Below are 16,728 nucleotides of genomic sequence, written 5' to 3'. Positions count from 1 at the left end.
ACCAACTATATACAACTGTTTTCTCCACATCCTCGCCAACATTTGTTATTTGTAGACTTTTTGATGATGGCCATTCTGAGAAGTAAGAGGTGATATCCCATTGTAGTTCTGATTTGCATTTCTCTAATAATTAGTGACGTTAAGCATCTTTTCATGTGCCTGTTAGCCATCTGTATGTCTCCTTTGGAGAAATGTCTATTTAGGTCTTCTGCCTATTTTTTAATCAGGTTTTTTTTTATATTGAGTTGTATAAGCTGTTTATATATTTTGGTATTAAACCCTTATTGGTTACATCATTTGCAAGTATTTTCAGGTCAAGCATATTCTAATTGAATAATGCTGTTATTGAGATTGCCCTCTTCCAAGAAAAAACACAGATTATGTGTGTAATGTATGTTCTTTTTTTTTTTTTGCGGTACGCGGGCCTCTCACTATTGCAGCCTCTCCCGTAGCGGAGCACAGGCTCTGGACGCGCAGGCTCAGCGGCCATGGCTCACGGGCCTAGCCGCTCCACAGCATGCGGGATTCTTCTCGGACCGGGGCACGAACCCGTGTCCCCTGCATCGGCAGGCGGACTCTCAACCACTGCGCCACCAGGGAAGCCCAGTAATGTATGTTCTTAATGCTCCCCATCCCAAATTAAGAAGGCAGGTAAATATAAGCCATTATTACTTTCAACTAAACCTCATTAAAAACTGCCAAAATATAAAGACTAATAAAATTGACTGGAGGGGGCAGTGCAGCCCAGTAGCAATTGTTTACATAATTTAGTGTAAAATTTATTTGTATACAAATCAGATTTAAAAAATGAAATATGCAATCAATGAGAAAATACAGTGGTGGTATTTTATAGCTGATGTTATGGTTCTCATGATAAGCTTCAGAGAGAAAATCCCAGCTCCACACGTAACCCCATCATTTAATTTCCTTGACCTCAGTTTTCTTACCTATAAGATGGAGATGATACCACCCACCCTTTAGCCCTTTGGTTCTTTGAACATTACTTTCATCTCTGACAGAATTTCAACTGACAATGACTGCTAAAACTTCAAAGGTAGGTTTTCCTAAACGTAAATGATTGTATAATTAAAGAGGCACACAGCAAGGCATGAGTTACAGGCACACAATGACCCAGGTTAGGGTTCCAACATCTCCATTTATTGTCCATGCAGCTCAGTGTAAGCTCCTTCACTTTGGATTCTGTTTCCGCTTCTGGGGATACCACTCATCTTGTAGGGCTATGTGTGGTATTTAAAATAAGGAAGTGTGGAAAAGAATCTAACAGAGAGTTCAGCACATACAGATGCTCAAATGCTGAGTCCATTTTCTTCTATTCTTGGTCCTGACTCACTGTTAAGTAATTACCTGTTGACACACTAATGTGCAAAAAATATTAATAAGAATTAGCTTGTGTAGATATCTTATAATTGGCATTAATATGCCTTCAACTACCCCTCAAAACAATTTTGTGAGGTGGGGTGACAGATGCTAATGTTATCTTTCAGATAAGCCAATACTTCGGAAGACTTGTTAACTTGTTAGAAAGCAAGCATTGATTAGGCAGCAGGGCTGATGCTGAAACTCCAGTCTGAGTTTAAATCTTTTGTTCTTTATTTTTTCCTGTCAAAGAACAATGGTTTATATAGAAACCTGAGATCAATTCCATTACAAACTGAGGAATCCATCTGCAACGTGAATAACTTCCCCTGAAATTTTGTAATTTTAAATGTTCAGAAAATAAGGTTAAGCATAAAGCTCCCTATTTCATTTGTTTTCTCCTTGAAATGATAACAACTTGATGGTTAAGATAGGCCTGATTTTGAATCATGGTGATCTTGGATTCTGGGCCTAATTCTGTTGCTAACTTTGATGTCCGAAATTAGTAAAGTCAGTTCACTGCTAATTACCTTCTGTTACTTCATCTACACAATGAAAGGAGGGAAAAAGTGAGGAGTTGAACTCAACCTGAAATCCTTTTCAGCTCAAAAATACTATTTTTCTTAGTGTTTACTGAGTGTCACTATGTGTCTAAAATGGGAAAGGAATAAAATAATGCAGAGGTTCTCAACTGGGGGTGATTTTGCCCTCAATGTCTGGAGACATTTCTGGTTGCCACATCTTAGCGGGTGGGGAGAGAAGGGAGCTACTGGCATCTAGTTGGTAGAAGCCAAGAATGCTGCTAAATATCCTACAATGCATAGGAAAACTCTTCCCCCTCCCCAGAACAAAGAATTATCTGGCCCAAAATGTCAACAGTACCAAGTTTGAGCAACCCTGAAATATAGTCACTGACTAAAAGGGCTTATAATCTAGAAAGGTAAGACTGATCTGCAAATATATCTGAGATCTAAGAATCAGAATAAGAATGTTATTGGCCAGATGCCCTTGAAAGTTTATACATGAAAGGGGGGTAAAATATGATCTTTACTATAAAATGATGTCACACTTAGGTTGAGGAATAAATGGAATTTCAGTGGTTTCATAATAGAAATCAGTACATGACTACAGGTAACATCATAACATTTTTTTTTTTTATAACATTTTAACTGGTGAATGAGAAACAATTTTTGTGCTCATTTTTGAAGGAATATGTAGAAAAAGAAAGGCTAAAATAATATGTGAATTTACACTGGACATGATACAACTTTTTAATGTTATTTGATATATTATTAATTAAAACCATGCATCAAGAAATTTTTGATACACACAGGGCAGGGTAAATCATGAAAGTTCAAATCTCTCCTGTTCAAAACTTCTATACACAGAGATTGGTTGGACTGAGTGTGATGGCATTTATTTCAATCACTGCAATTACATGACTGAGAAATAAGCTACCATCAAACAGTCTAAGAGATTTTCTACACTTGATCACGGAATAATCCTATCCCACCCTAAACTGAGATCCTATAAATAACTGTCCATCAAAATAATACTTTACTCTGTGATTCTCTAACTTGAGTGTGCAGCAGGATCACCTGAAGTCCATGTTAAAAATACAGATTCTTACGACTCAATCTGATTTTCATTTGGTAGGGTTGGTGTGGGCCTTTGAAATCTGAATTTATACTGAGCACCCCAGGTAATCTTAATGCAGGCAGCCTGCAGAATAAACCCTGGGAAACACCGATGCTATACGGTCTGAAAAGCAACCTACGGGGATGGAAGAAACATGTACAAAACAACCAATCCTTTAGTGCTCTATAGTTAGATGCAGAATACTGCCAACAGCTAGCCTGAAAAAAGAAATTCAATTTCTTCACCTATTTGATTCCAAGTTCTACTGAAATGCCTGTATTTGAGCTGCCTTGAAATATTGAAGAAAACTTTAAGAATTATATGCCAAAAATCTATTTGTAATCTCTAGACGGTAGTTTTTGAATACTTAACTACATTTTTTAGGAAGATGATATTTCTTTTCTCCATAGCACATAAAACATCTTCTTGATTCTATAACAGAATGAAAAATTCATCCATCGTCCGCCTGCCGATGCAGGGGACACCGGTTCGTGCCCCAGTCCCGGAAGATTCCACATGCCGTGGAGCGGCTGGGCCCGTGAGCCATGGCCACTGAGCCTGCGCGTCTGGAGCCTGTTCTCCGCAATGGGAGAGGCCACAACAGTGAGAGGCCCGCATACCGCAAAAAAAAAAAAAAAAAAATTCATCCATCACTGATATCAAACACTAAACACCAGACAATTTATTTATGTTTATTAGTTATCCTTTGACTGACTGAAATAAATGAATGACTGTATAGACGAATGTATGTGTATGCATGTCTAATCAACATATATGCCTAGACACAAAAATTTACTTTCACAACAGTTAAAAGGAATAATTTCTTAACACTGTAAAAGCTTTATTTCAAGAAATACCAACTCAAGAATATTATCTTATCTTTCTCTCTCTAAGATAACTTCCTGCCATAGATCTCATCCCCTCTCAAAGTCGCAGCAGTTCACTTGTGACTCAGTAATTCCAGTTCTAACATCTCACCTGCACTCTAGTTCCCCATATTCCCAAACATCAATAAAGCAAAATACCACAAATTCAAAACAGCTGCTAACATGAAAACACACACAAAATTAAATGTATTATTCTTTCCATTTAACCAGTGGTAATGTAGTTCAATGTGAATTGTGCTAGGAATCTTATACTATTTTCAATTGTTTTTCTTCATACCAGAGCCAATCTAGCACATCCGTGATTTAACCCTTGCAAATGTCTATAAGAATTACTGTTTCCTCTTTATTGCCCTACCAACCACCCAAGTCTGCCCTCCCAGCACCCTATACCAAGATGCATACAAAAGTCCACTTAGATGATCTGTTTGTCTCTAAATGTTCTTCTTTTCATCTGTTCTTCTTTCAAAAACATTTTTATCAAATCATATGCCTTCTCAAAAATGTGTATTACCTCTCAATTGACAACTGATAAAATCCAAAACACTTTATCCCACCTGAGAGGCTCTTAAAATCTGGTATTATCCCTTAGCACCTTGTAAGTACTAGCCATTGTGCTAGGGGTTTTGAATAAGGAATATTAATACAGTCCTCACAACCTTGAGAATTATCACTCTCTCATTTAGACAAGGAAACTAAAATTAAGAGAGGTTAAGCACTTCCCCAAAGCCACAAAAGTAAGAGATGATAGACTTGGGCTTAAAACATACGTCTGTCTTGTTCCAAACTTATATCCAGAGTACAATGCTGATTTCCTAAAATGAAATATGCATTTTGCATTTCATACTTCCACTTTCTTCATTAATTAAAGGAAAAGGGAACCTACATTTATTGCATACTACAAGGGACTGCACATGTGCTACCTCACTCTAATCTCAAAACAACCAATAAAAAATTCATTATAATTAAATATTTACCCATGTAGAAATCAAAGTTTAGAGACATGAAGAAACTTTCCCCATGCTACAGGGCAAAAGTAGTAGGCAGAGCCGTATGTGATCTACTTTCTGAAGCCATGCTCTTTCCAAATCTGTGTGAGACCTCATACTTCTCTAAACTTAATTTTGCCTTTTCCCAAATCCTTTAAGACAGGTATTGGTAAACTTTACCTGTATAGGGTCTGATAATAAACATTTTAGGCTTCGTGGGGCCTACAGTCTCTGCTGTACCTACTTGAATCTGCCTCTGGGACATGAAAACAGCCATAAATAAGGGTAAACAAAGGAGAGTGACTTGTTCCAGTCGAGCTGTATGTACAAAGCAGGCGGGGGCCAGACTGTCCAGCGATGTGGTTTGCCAGTTTCTGCTGGAAGACATTCGTCTCTGGTACAGACTCACTAAACTCTTTTTCAGCTCTATGATTTTGGTTTGATATTCTCTCTAGGGTGAACACTTTCCCGATCCTCACTTGTATTTATCCTAACTCAGCTTGTCCTTCGAGTTCCCGTTACTCCTCTACCATGCCATTCAGGCTACTCAGACAGCAAACTCTCACTCTTAAGCCATGCAGCAATATCAAGAGTTCGACACTCAAATTTCTGTGGCTGTCTCAGGCAACTGATTATCTCAAGTGGGCTCAAAATAGGAACAATGGCTCATACATCTATACTGGGTATAAGATTAACACAGACTGCATATTACATATTCAATGGTTAATTCATCTAACTCATAAAATATACAGTCTGAAATCTCTAAGATAATTTTAATTTTACATGAGCAAAAAATATATATATATATTTCTTCCTCTTACCTTGAATACTGCTTCATGTAATTAAAACACTTTCATTACGAGAACAGTAGAATGATAAACTGAGTAGATGCTTACTGGAATAGGAAGTAGCGTCCATCTTTCCAACTTTAACTGGAGAACCAATGCTTTTCATCTCGAGACCAACTTCATTCCAAATTGGTTCCAGTTTTTTACAATGGCCACACCATGGTGCATAAAACTTGTTTGAAAAAAAAAAAGAGAGAGAGAAAACCACTAAGATACTGTGCTACTTTGGGTATCAATCTTAATTTTAAAAGAATCTTTCTGACTAAATGATTGGATAATAATCTATTTTAGACAAAAGGTCTAAATATAATTTTTAAAGTGGTTTCAAAATAAAAGAACACACATATACACAAACTAGACAGGTCATCTCCTAGGATATACCTCAACACTGATCCTACTTTAAGTTTAAATGACTACTGATATCTATTTAAAGTAGATGATTTACAGTAAAGCATCTTTGCTCCCAAGTATGTCCATGTTATACATAAAATTAAACCACCAAATACACTTCATATATCATATGCACACCCCTTAAGTGTTAATGATAAAATTTATTTCTATTACAAAAATTCCAACACAGTAGGTGCCTCTGCTGTTCTAAGCGTAACCACTGGTAAGACGTGGGGAATCATCAGGATGACTGGTTTGACACAGTGGCAAGTCAGGCTGATGAAACTAAAACCCTAGTTCTTTCTTTTTCAGAATCACCAGATGGCTGGGGTGGTACTTAGGTTCCTCCGGTGAAACAGTGTAACAAACTGCTTGTCCTACTTTCATGAAACAAGATTTCTCTCTCTTTTAATATTACACTATGGAAATGTTCAAACATATACAAAAGGGAAACAGACAGAATTAAACAAGGGACCTTCACGCCTCATTGCCTGGCTTCAGGAACTGTCAGCTCTGCCATTCTCATTCCATCTCTTTTGCTGCCACTCTACTTTTTCACTGAGGCATGTCAAAATGAATCCCAAACATCATAAGGTTTAAATACATTCAAAGCGTCCAAGTGAGGAAAGGAAGATGAAAATCTGATTTTGTTCACGACTAAGATGAAAATATGATTTTAGCTGCCAAGTGATATTAATATACTCAATCTCTTGGATAATATGAAAAAATAAAGAGTGAATTCTGTAATAAAATCATACCATAATCTCCCTCAGACATAATCCACAAGTGGACCTCATTGAATTTCATCATTCCCCTGCCAGGAATCCTAAGGCTTTGAGGTTCACTTTAATATAAAAACCCAAATGGTACTACCTGAGCAAACCAAGTGGGTAATATACATTAGTACTGTCTATTACATATTGGGGTGAAGAGAATGCAAAATAACACTTAAAATCGTAGGGGCAGTTACTTAGTACAAAAAGTTTACATACTCACATCTACAAGCCAAATGTCATCTTTTCGATTTTCTTTAAATCTAAAAAACAAAAACAAGAAAACAAATCTTTGATTGTAGGTTTCCACTTTACAACTGAATAGTACAGGTAAAGATAATAAATTGATAAATATAGGAGCATAGAATAAATTCTTTCAAAAAATTTTTATTTTTACTGAGAGACCTCTAGATTTTATCCATTAAACATCTTAATAAAAGTAGAGAAATGATAATAAGGAGTCAAAAAAAAATTAAAGTGGGACTTTGTAGAAACACAGACAGACAAATGCTTTAGCCTGTAGCCCCTCTACTCCACTTATACCTGTGCATTACAGAGCAGGCCTGAGGGGTTAGCCTTAGAAAGGTCTGCTTGCAGGACTGGTCCCTGGGTGGCATCTGGGAAGGGTGGTTCACTGGTCTCCCGCTGTACAATGTGGTTTTGTGATGAACAGCTACTTTCCTTCAGGGAATCTGGAATTTTGGCAATGGCTAGGCAGAGGGGTGCTTACATGGCCAATCCCCAATAAAAATTCCAGGGCAGGGTCTCTAATGAGGTTCCTTGGTAGGTAGCATTTCCCACTTGTGGTTGCAACTCCTGATGAAGAAATTAAGCACGTGCTGTGTGACTCTCTGAGAGGACTCTTGGGAACTTGTTCCTGGTTTTCCCTGGCATTTGCCCCACGCGCCCTTTCCCTTTGCTGATTTTGCTTTGTGTTCTCTCACTGTAACAGATCACGGCTCTGACTTCCACGACAGGCTCAGTCCTGAGTGTTCCTGTCAATCAGTGAAGCTAGGGGTGCTTTGGGGAGCCCTGACACAATACTCTACAAAGAATTTTCCTAAAACACAGTTCTGATCATGTTACTCTTATTTGACATTTTCTGGGTCCCTTCCCACCACCTACAAAAAAAGTACAAATTGCTACACTACTGTGGCTCCAACTTACCTTCCCACTCAAATATAAGCACCCAATCAAATATATATGATTATATATTTGAGTATATAATCATACTCAAATATGAGTATGATTTCCAACAGACTATGGTACTTACCACAGCTAAACTCACAATGTTTGACTTTCTACATTCTTTCATATTCAAATCCTATCCAGCCAAAAGCACTGCTAACTCCGTAATGCCTTCCTAAATTCCTCAGAGCTAGAAACGATCTCTCCATATCACCTTTACCCTCTTTATGATTTTCATCAATTTCCACACGTTGTAGTTACTTACATATTATCCAACCATAGATACACTACGCGAGGAGTGTATTTGTTTCATCTCCTAGTGCCTTGCACAGTGATCTATATTCAATTTGTACTACATGAGTGACAGAAGTTCTCTGTGGGGATATTTTAATAAGATTCTTAACCCTATAGGTAAGACAAAGAGAACATATCCCCATATTATAGCTGTTAGGTCCAAAGGTGTTCACATCTATACAACTGCACAGTCTGCTGTGTACCATGGACAAGGACAGCGCCCTTAATCAATCCCCCAAATGTTTTGGCTTGGCTCCCCTTGTGGTTTATAGTAAAAAATTCTATTTTATATTCATCTCGTGGGGCTATCCAGGAAAGTGTCACGGCCACCTTAAGCAAGTTGTTGAACCAGAGCCCTCTAATTGATGGTCATTATTCTTGAGGTCTTTGTAGACAAAACCCCATGCTCTGCACGCAGCGGCCAATGTTGGAGTCTGCCGTCCCCCCCCTCCTTGATATTTAACAGCCATCCTCCTCTCCCACCAATTTGAGTCTTTGGGAAGGAGTCGAAGGGTACAGAAGTCCCTTACAGGGCCCCACATGGAGTGGAAAGTGTCGTAATTGAAGGGCGTATGATTAAGGGAAGGGGCAGACAGCGTGTTCGCACATGCAGGGTTAATGAGAAGTACCGGACTGGGGAACTGCTGCCTTTAGCCCCCAGGCCGCTTGCCTGAGCTGCGTAATACAGGCCGTGGTAATCTTGTCCCCTCCCATCCGCTGATTAAACCTGTCCTTTAACTGTTCATTAAAATGCTCAACACCCCTGTGGATTAGGGGTGATACGGAGAGTCCACTGTATGCCCCATGACTGAGCTCACTGATGTGTAGCTTGGACTGCAAATCCAGGGCTGTTACCAGATACAGTGCTCTCAGGGAACCTGAATAGGAAACAAATGTCCTCCTATAGGGCCTGAGAGTGTGGCCCGAGTCAGTGGATGCGTGCGGATGGCTAGACAAAGTGTCAGCTGCAGTCAGGATCCGGGGGATACTATGGGTGGGATGAGGTGCCTAACGTGTTCTATCTGCTGAGAACGCCCTGGCCCAACGTGAAGTAATGTGTTCCTGGGTAGTTATGTTTAGCCTTGACCAGGGTCTGACAAGCGGGACAGCTTTTTCATGCTGGTTCAGTCTTCCCGCAGCAGTGGCAGTCTGTGCATGCCAGCTCAACCTACAGCGGTGTCAGAATTTCCAAGGGCCATCCTCTTGTGGGTCCAGGAGGAGGCAATTAGCTGCACATCTGCTTGCTCTGGGGTGGAGAACAATTCAGTTCCCTGTGTTCAGCTGACAAGCTCGGGATGCTTATTGGTCGTTCCCCTTTGTCAGCACAGGGCCCTTCCTGGTGAGCAACCACGGAGGGAACAAAACACTTAGTAGGGGCAGAACCGATCGTCATCCCAATGTCCCATCCTCACAGGGGGGTCTGCTTTATATGCCACACAACCAATGGCCGAGCCATTTGCCAGAGCCCAGCGAGTGGGTGAACATACTGCAGGGCCTATGTGCGAGGGCTGGAGCAAGGAGCGGGGGCGGGGGGGGGGGGAACAGCAGGACAGATCTCAGTCTTCCACACTGCATGAAGCTGCCCATTGTGCAAAGGTCCTTTACCACGCTTGGGAAGGACAGGTCTCTTTCAGGTTGGAAGTGGGCTGCACCCAGTTCCATCCCAGGAGGAGCCATCAGTGAACCAGGCCCACAGGTGGTATGGGAGGTCTCTATGTCTGGGTCCCCCCTGGGCCAGAGGAGGCAGTGGCTCCTTGGGTGTTACTCCTGGGAGGTGGAGGGACACTCGGGAGACCTTTTCACTGAATTGTGAGACTCCAGCTGAGCTCCTGGAGGTGCCATTCCTAGTTCATGAGATTCCAAAGCTATCGTTCTTCAGCAACGATTAGAATATCTGCTCGTGAGTCTACTACCACACTCATCCACCAAGGACCAACATAGCCTCTCAAAAGCTATGTATCTTTCAGCCAACTTGGGGGGCTTACCAGGTCTGTGCTGGTTTGTGATGTCGTCCTTCTGCCACAGGCTCCCATCAGTGAACTGAGAGGTTGCTGAGATGTGTAACTCAAATGGCAGATGTGGACCAGTGAGACCCAGGAGAAGGGAAGCCTGGTGGCCAGCCTAAGAGCCTCTAGAGTAACCTGTTGGTTGGTCCCCAACTAAAAGGCAGTGGCCTTTCTAGTACCTGATAGATGGGTGCCAGATCCCTGCATGAGTTATGTGACAACATCAGTAGCCCAATAAGCCCATCAATCCCTGAGCCTTTTTTATTTGGGGGGTCAGAAAGGGCCAAGAGTTTGGTAATGATCTCCTCTAGAATGAGATGTTGTACTGCTTCCCAGATCACCCCCCAGGAATCTCACTTGTTACACTTTGTCGGTATTAACAGCCCAGCCATGTTGCCACCTGTGAGTCATCATGGTGTCGGGTCCTTGTTGGACAGTGACCATGTCTGGGCAATCTAGGAGCTGGTATCAATATAGTGGAAGGTCTGTGCTCCCTCTAGAAGTTTTTCCAGGTCATGGCCTACCTACTGAGAGCAGACAGGCAGGGAATTTAGATAAGCATAGGATATTAAAGGTGTGTTGAATCCATTCCAAATGAAGGAAATTGATCCTTATCAGCCCAGTGAAGACACATGCTGGCACGTGACATCATTAATGCCACAGACCAAGCTCCCTCTAGTAGCATCTTCCTGATGTCAGGTACCACCATGGCACTGAGCCACCTGTCATCAATGTTGAGTCTCCAGGTACCCAAGGCCTTGTGCACAGGCCAGAAGGGGGTCGGGGGGTGGGGATGGGGGGCTCCTGAATAGAAAAAGGCTCACAGAGCACTCTGGCTTCCTTCAGCTCAGTTATTTCTTTTACTCACCAGGCAGCCAACACCATTCTGGGGAGACAATGGCACTGAGAGCTGAAGGTCGGGTAGGTTCAGTCTTCCAATGTTGCAGGAAGATGGCCTGAAGTGCAGCAATCCCCACTGGGGCTTGGGGACCAAGGCCAGCAGGAGTGCACACAGCTAACACATCTGTGCCAGGTAGCAGGCTGACGAGTAGGGGCCCAAAAGCACTCAGCCAGGACCGGGCCTGGGCAAGCGTGCTGGCACTGGTCATCACAGACCCAAAACCTGAGGGCATTATGTGTACCCTCCTCCTCCTGGTAGCAGGGGTTGTAGGCATCACACTCACCTGTATACTGATATCCAAAAGGCCTAAGACGTGCAGTTCTCCTCCACCTCCCCAATGAACTCTGACCTTGGCAGCCCCCGCCCCCGGGGAGAGAGAGGCCTCAACCGAACACCCTGTCAAGGTCTGGGTAAAGGTTTTGGGACTCTCTGACTTGTCTCCAGACTTACTAGGCAGGATGGTGGATGTAATTCTAATAGCCACAGGGCTGTCATCATGCTGACCTTTGAAAAAGCCCATCAGACCCCTCACAGGTTGGTACCTGGCCATGAGGTCCTTGGTAAGGAGCCTATCAGTCTCCTCCTTTGAGACCCCATCACTGAGCAACCTCACTCAGAGCTTCTGGAAAGGCTCTTGCATGGGTCATCCCAGAGAGGGCACCTAGTTCCCACTTACTGTTACTCTGTGCTGGTCAACCTTTGTGCTCTTCATGGTGGCTTTTTCCATGTCCAGAAATTTGTCAGTTAAGGCTTGGATTGTGTCACAGCCTGACTGACCTGACTTCATGAGCAGGCTTAACTGGGTCCAGTAACAAACAGGAACAGAAAGGACAAACCTAGAACTCTGACAGTTAACAGTCTCATTACTCACTGTTCCTAATCCCTCCCCACAGGCCCAGGAGACCACCAGGAGGCCTGCAGGACCACTTCAGCCTCTGTGAAGGTGGGCCACATGTGTTCTTCAGTTACTAGAAATTCGCTACAGATGGGCCAAAACCGTTAGTCCACGTAGCACCCGGCCGAGGAAGGTTAGGGTCTTGGGCATCCGCACCTGCCTATCCCTGCTTCTTCCTCCTCCTTAAGCAAAGTCAGGCTGCTGGGGCGTTAAGGATCAGGTCTAGAGCGACACACCCTTCCAGGCACCATGAAGTTTAACAAAATCACCTCTGTGTTAACAACGGTTTCCCTGAGAATCAAAGTGCCCATAAGCAATCCACTAGGGCGCCCCAATACCCATTAGCAAGGCTGCTGAGTGCCCCGTGGGATCTCTGGGCTTTCCGCTCTTCCAGAGCAGGACTGTGCTCAACTGACCACCCTGCTGCTGTACCAATTCTGTCGTGTACAAGTGGTTAATTAGGACAACAAGCCAAACTGAAAGTCACAATCAAGACTTTATTCACTTACTACGACAGTGCAAGCCAAGAGGCAGAAAAAACAGGTGCCAGCTCCTCAGTGTTCCATTTTTCTGAGTGGAACTGGAAGAGGTGAGGCGGCACGCGAATGCAGCACAGTTGGAGAAATTCACCTCACTGTTGAGCAGCCCTAAACCAAAGGCTCCTGCCTCTCTCAGGACCCATGGGCAGAGGGAGGGAGAAGGGAAAGGACAGGAGTGGAAGGGTACTGAGTCCAAGTGGAGAAAAGTGCCTCAGCCACACCCCTCAATAAGGAGTTTCCCAGAGGAGGTTTTCCTAAGAAATGCCTTAGATGAGGCCCCCAACAAGGAGGCCTTCACAAGAGGCAACTGGGCTAAGAATGAAGACACGCACATGAGCACGGCTGCCCTGGGGGCCTGAGTCTATGACTACAACTCCCTCCAGAGACTGCAGTGCATTGGCTGTGCCCCAAGTCTGGTGTGGGAAGGGCAGTTTCCCGCTGGAGGCCTGCCAGGAAAAGCCTTGTAATCGCCTATGGTCAGGCCTGAAAGATCAATCACGCACAGGATTTTGGTCTGAAGCAGCACTCCTCACCTACCATAAGCAAGGCCTTGTGATTAATGTTGTGTTACTGTGTGGTTACCAAATTCCAGCCCCCACTCAGTAGTGACTAAGGCCAAAAGACTTAACAAATGTACAGGTAAAATGGTAAGATAGAAGAGTTTGCCAATTTTTTATTCTTATAGCTGTTCATAAAACTCTTGAGCACAATCCCATTTCATACATATATAGCACTTAGGGCAACTCCTGGAACAAAACTGGTGCTACATCAGCATTGGTCATTACTGTCTCTGTTATTAAAAGATTACATTCACACTTCGTAGTACATTCGAAACTAATATAATATTGTAAATCAACTATACTTAAAAAAAGACATCTACCACCATACAGAATTAGCAAATTATGTAGTGTAGATTAAGTGCTCAATAAAACAAGTGTTATTTAAAAAAAATATTATTCATACAAATATTCAGATAACATCACAGTTGGAAGAAGATACTATTTTAAAAAATATATACTCACGATTCATCTAAATCTTCCACATATCCTTTAGAGAAAGCCATATCAAGTAAAAAAACTGAAAAAAAAAGACAAAATGTATACAGTATAATAAATGCTGATTTATCTTTTGGCTTATATGCTTATTCACCTATAAAATGTTTTTGGTTTTTTACAGTCTACCAAAAAACTCATCATTCATCCATCCCAGGGCACAAATGATGCAAAAGTATAAGTACTGTAGTTCACCTGTTTAATAAATATTTACGACCGTATGGTGACAGCAAGTTCTATGTAGGCTAGTAAACCTGAGACACCGAATTTCTCTTTAAATATATGTTTATTTTCATCCTATTTTTCCTTTTTACCATTCCATCTTTTTGGAGTAGATGGAAATTGTTCTTCTATATTTCTTTTTCTCTAGTGACAATTATCTTCTCAGTATAAAGTTCAAACGCCATTCAAAATACCGTTCCCCCCGCCCCCAAATTGATAGAAACAAAATTGAGCTACGCTCCTAATACTAATTACAGAACAGTGCCTGGCACGTAGAGGGAACTAAACGGCTGCTGTGTAAGTGGACACACTGAGGTGAGAACCAGGGTACCCGATGCCGGCCGTAGAATGAGAAAGACCAACACGCCGGCAGGTCACTTCTCACATCGCACAGCCCCAAGAGGCCCGACCAGGACCCGTCCTTGAACCTCCCTCTCTTGGCCCCCGCGTGGGTAAAGATTCTTCAGATGTGACAAGACTCACAACCTAAAGGCAAAGCAGGTTTGGCCACCAGCTGGTAAGGCAGCATCCTTGACCCCCATCGACGGAATCAGCGCTCCTGAAACTTCCTGCCGCACCGAGAACGGAAGCAAACGGAAGGCGCGGATGCCCAGCGAAGCTGCGCCGGGGAAGGACCCTAAGACGTCCGCTCAGTCTCGGGACCCAGGACCCGGAGGGCATCTCGGTGGCCCCGCAGGCCCCTCCCCACCCCGGGCCAAGACCCTACCAGGCCCCCGCAGCCGATCCCATCGGGGGAGGGTACCCGCGCCCACCCGCATCACCCCGCGCGGCCTTTACCTGTGGCACAGAGCCGCAGGGCGGCCCCGCGTCTCCGAGCTGCCATGCTCGCCGCAGAGGAGCTGCAAGAGCCGACTCTGCTGAGCTGAGAAAAAGACACGGGCGGCCGCCGCCTGCGCTCCCAGAAAGGGAAGCCGGCCGGCCTGGGCGCGGAAGGGAAGCTCGGCGGGGGCGGGGCAGGCCGGCCTCCGCTACCCTCCCAGGACCCCTCCGACCTCCGCCTCTGAGCATGCGCGGAACTACGGCGCCTGCGCGGAACTGGGACGCTTGCGCGGTCGCACCCTCAAAGCCTCTGATCCGGGGACCGTTTCGGGGACCGTGGGAACCTAGTGTAGGGGCGCTTTCCTGTGGGGGCGGAGTGTTGCGTTGGTGTGCGTGGGGGTCGGGGGCGTTTCCGGGAAGTTAAACGCCTGCTAGACTTTGAGCGGAAGTTGAGGGAGACTGGCAACGCTTGAGGCTGAATCCTGCCGTCTCTTTCACCTGCTGCTCTTGAGCAGTTAGCAATCAAATTCGTGAAAAGAGGTGGGTGTTAGCAGTGGGTAGAAAGATGGAAGGCTCTGGGTGCTGCGTGACCTTACATATGTCTCCAGAATGAATTTGGAATTTTCTTTGGCCCTGTTTGTAAAATGCGAGGACTGTCTCATTTTGCTCCATGAATGCGTTTTTGCAAAGAGTCCCCTTTAAAAAAGTGTTTCTCTTGAAGCCTGAAAACATGAAGCTGATCATGGGATATTTTTTTTTTTTTGATGATTTGTTTGTTTCCTGATTTTTGAAATAAGTAAAATGCTTACCATAAAATATTTATATTGCTATCTGTTTTTCTGCGTAACAAAAGTAATTTATAAAAGCGGTCTAGTTTTATACGGTAGTGACTGCTGCGGGAACTACATATGACAACATGAAACTTTTATAGGAGGAGAAATACCAGAGGATTTAGATTAAGTCAATTATTGAACGTGTGTTATGAGAACAGAAATGGATTATGATGTCAGCCTATTCACCGTCGGTTCAAAATTCCATCAGGCAGAAAGCTCATAAAACACTGCTATTCCTAATGACTAGAAGATTAAGTTATAATCTGATTGAGCGCAAACCCTAGGTTTCATCCCTTTTATGCATACAGCATAGTAGCCAGTGCAGGCATTCAGCAGATTCAAATACGTACATTTTTAAATTGAGCATCTAGTTTATTCTAAAACTTTAACATATGTAAATATTTAATCCTCACGAAAGTTCTCAAAGAAATAGTGTAAATGAGAACCAAGGGGCTCAGAAGCTAATTTGGTTAATAATTTAAAATGATGGAGTTGCCATTTGAAACAAAGTCCCAGACTCCAGAGCTGGAATTTTTTCTGTTACAGGACATTACCTCTCAGGATTTCTTTCTGCCCTGGAATTTTCTCCCTCTCTCTTGCTTGTCTCCTTTTTCAGTCATCCAATTTTGGCTAATGGTACAAGTGTTTGACCAATTTCCCTGGAAGTTATGCTAGGTATTTCCCTACTTAATATTTTACATATTCAACTGCTCACCACATCTTGTGTGTTGCTTTTATTGCCTAAATATCTCTTCAATCTGTCCTCATTTTCTTCATCTCCGTTATCCCCAGGTCAGGGTCTCATCTTCTCTTGCTTGGATAATTGAAATAGCCTCCTAACTGGGCTCCTAGCCTCTAGTTTCCCCTCTTAAGGCACTCTGTGTGTCACTTCCTAAATGGATGTTTCAGAAATACAATTCAGAACTTTAATATAAAATTAGATTACTTTAAACTTTAACATTGCTTGCTGGGATACAGAATAAAATCATAGCTCTATACCATGTGCTAGTACTTTCATTATCTGTTGTTTCCTCTAATCTCTCACCCATTAGTCCCATCCTCCACTAACTATGCAGCGCTCGCAACAGTTCCCTACTGAACCAGCCTTGCTGTTCTCAT

The 16,728-nt window shown here is 43.1% G+C and overlaps 1 protein-coding gene across 4 annotated transcripts in view; it reads right to left on the bottom strand.

Annotated features, from left to right (window-relative positions):
- Positions 1-15,135, bottom strand: part of TMX3 (thioredoxin related transmembrane protein 3) — a 51,355-nt gene extending 36,220 nt beyond the window's left edge. Inside the window, exons 1-4 of one of the 4 annotated variants that reach the window (XR_004345397.1) lie at positions 14,795-15,135; positions 13,745-13,799; positions 7,123-7,162; positions 5,785-5,908 (exon numbers count right to left, since the gene is read on the bottom strand). Coding sequence is in view for 2 of the 4 variants with exons in the window: in XM_032602808.1 (XP_032458699.1) it covers positions 5,785-5,908; positions 7,123-7,162; positions 13,745-13,799; positions 14,795-14,840 (265 nt within the window). In the remaining 2 variants the exon portion in view is untranslated. The remainder of the gene's footprint in view (positions 1-5,784; positions 5,909-7,122; positions 7,163-13,744; positions 13,800-14,794) is intronic. The other 3 variants (XM_032602808.1, XM_032602806.1, XM_032602809.1) reach the window with 3 other exon arrangements.
- Positions 15,136-16,728: the final 1,593 nt, after the last annotated feature.

This window comes from Phocoena sinus, chromosome 14, assembly GCF_008692025.1.
Source record: "Phocoena sinus isolate mPhoSin1 chromosome 14, mPhoSin1.pri, whole genome shotgun sequence".
NCBI classification, from domain to species: domain Eukaryota; kingdom Metazoa; phylum Chordata; class Mammalia; order Artiodactyla; family Phocoenidae; genus Phocoena; species Phocoena sinus.
Note: the sequence above shows the minus strand (reverse complement) of the source record. Positions and strands in the feature narration are given on the sequence as shown.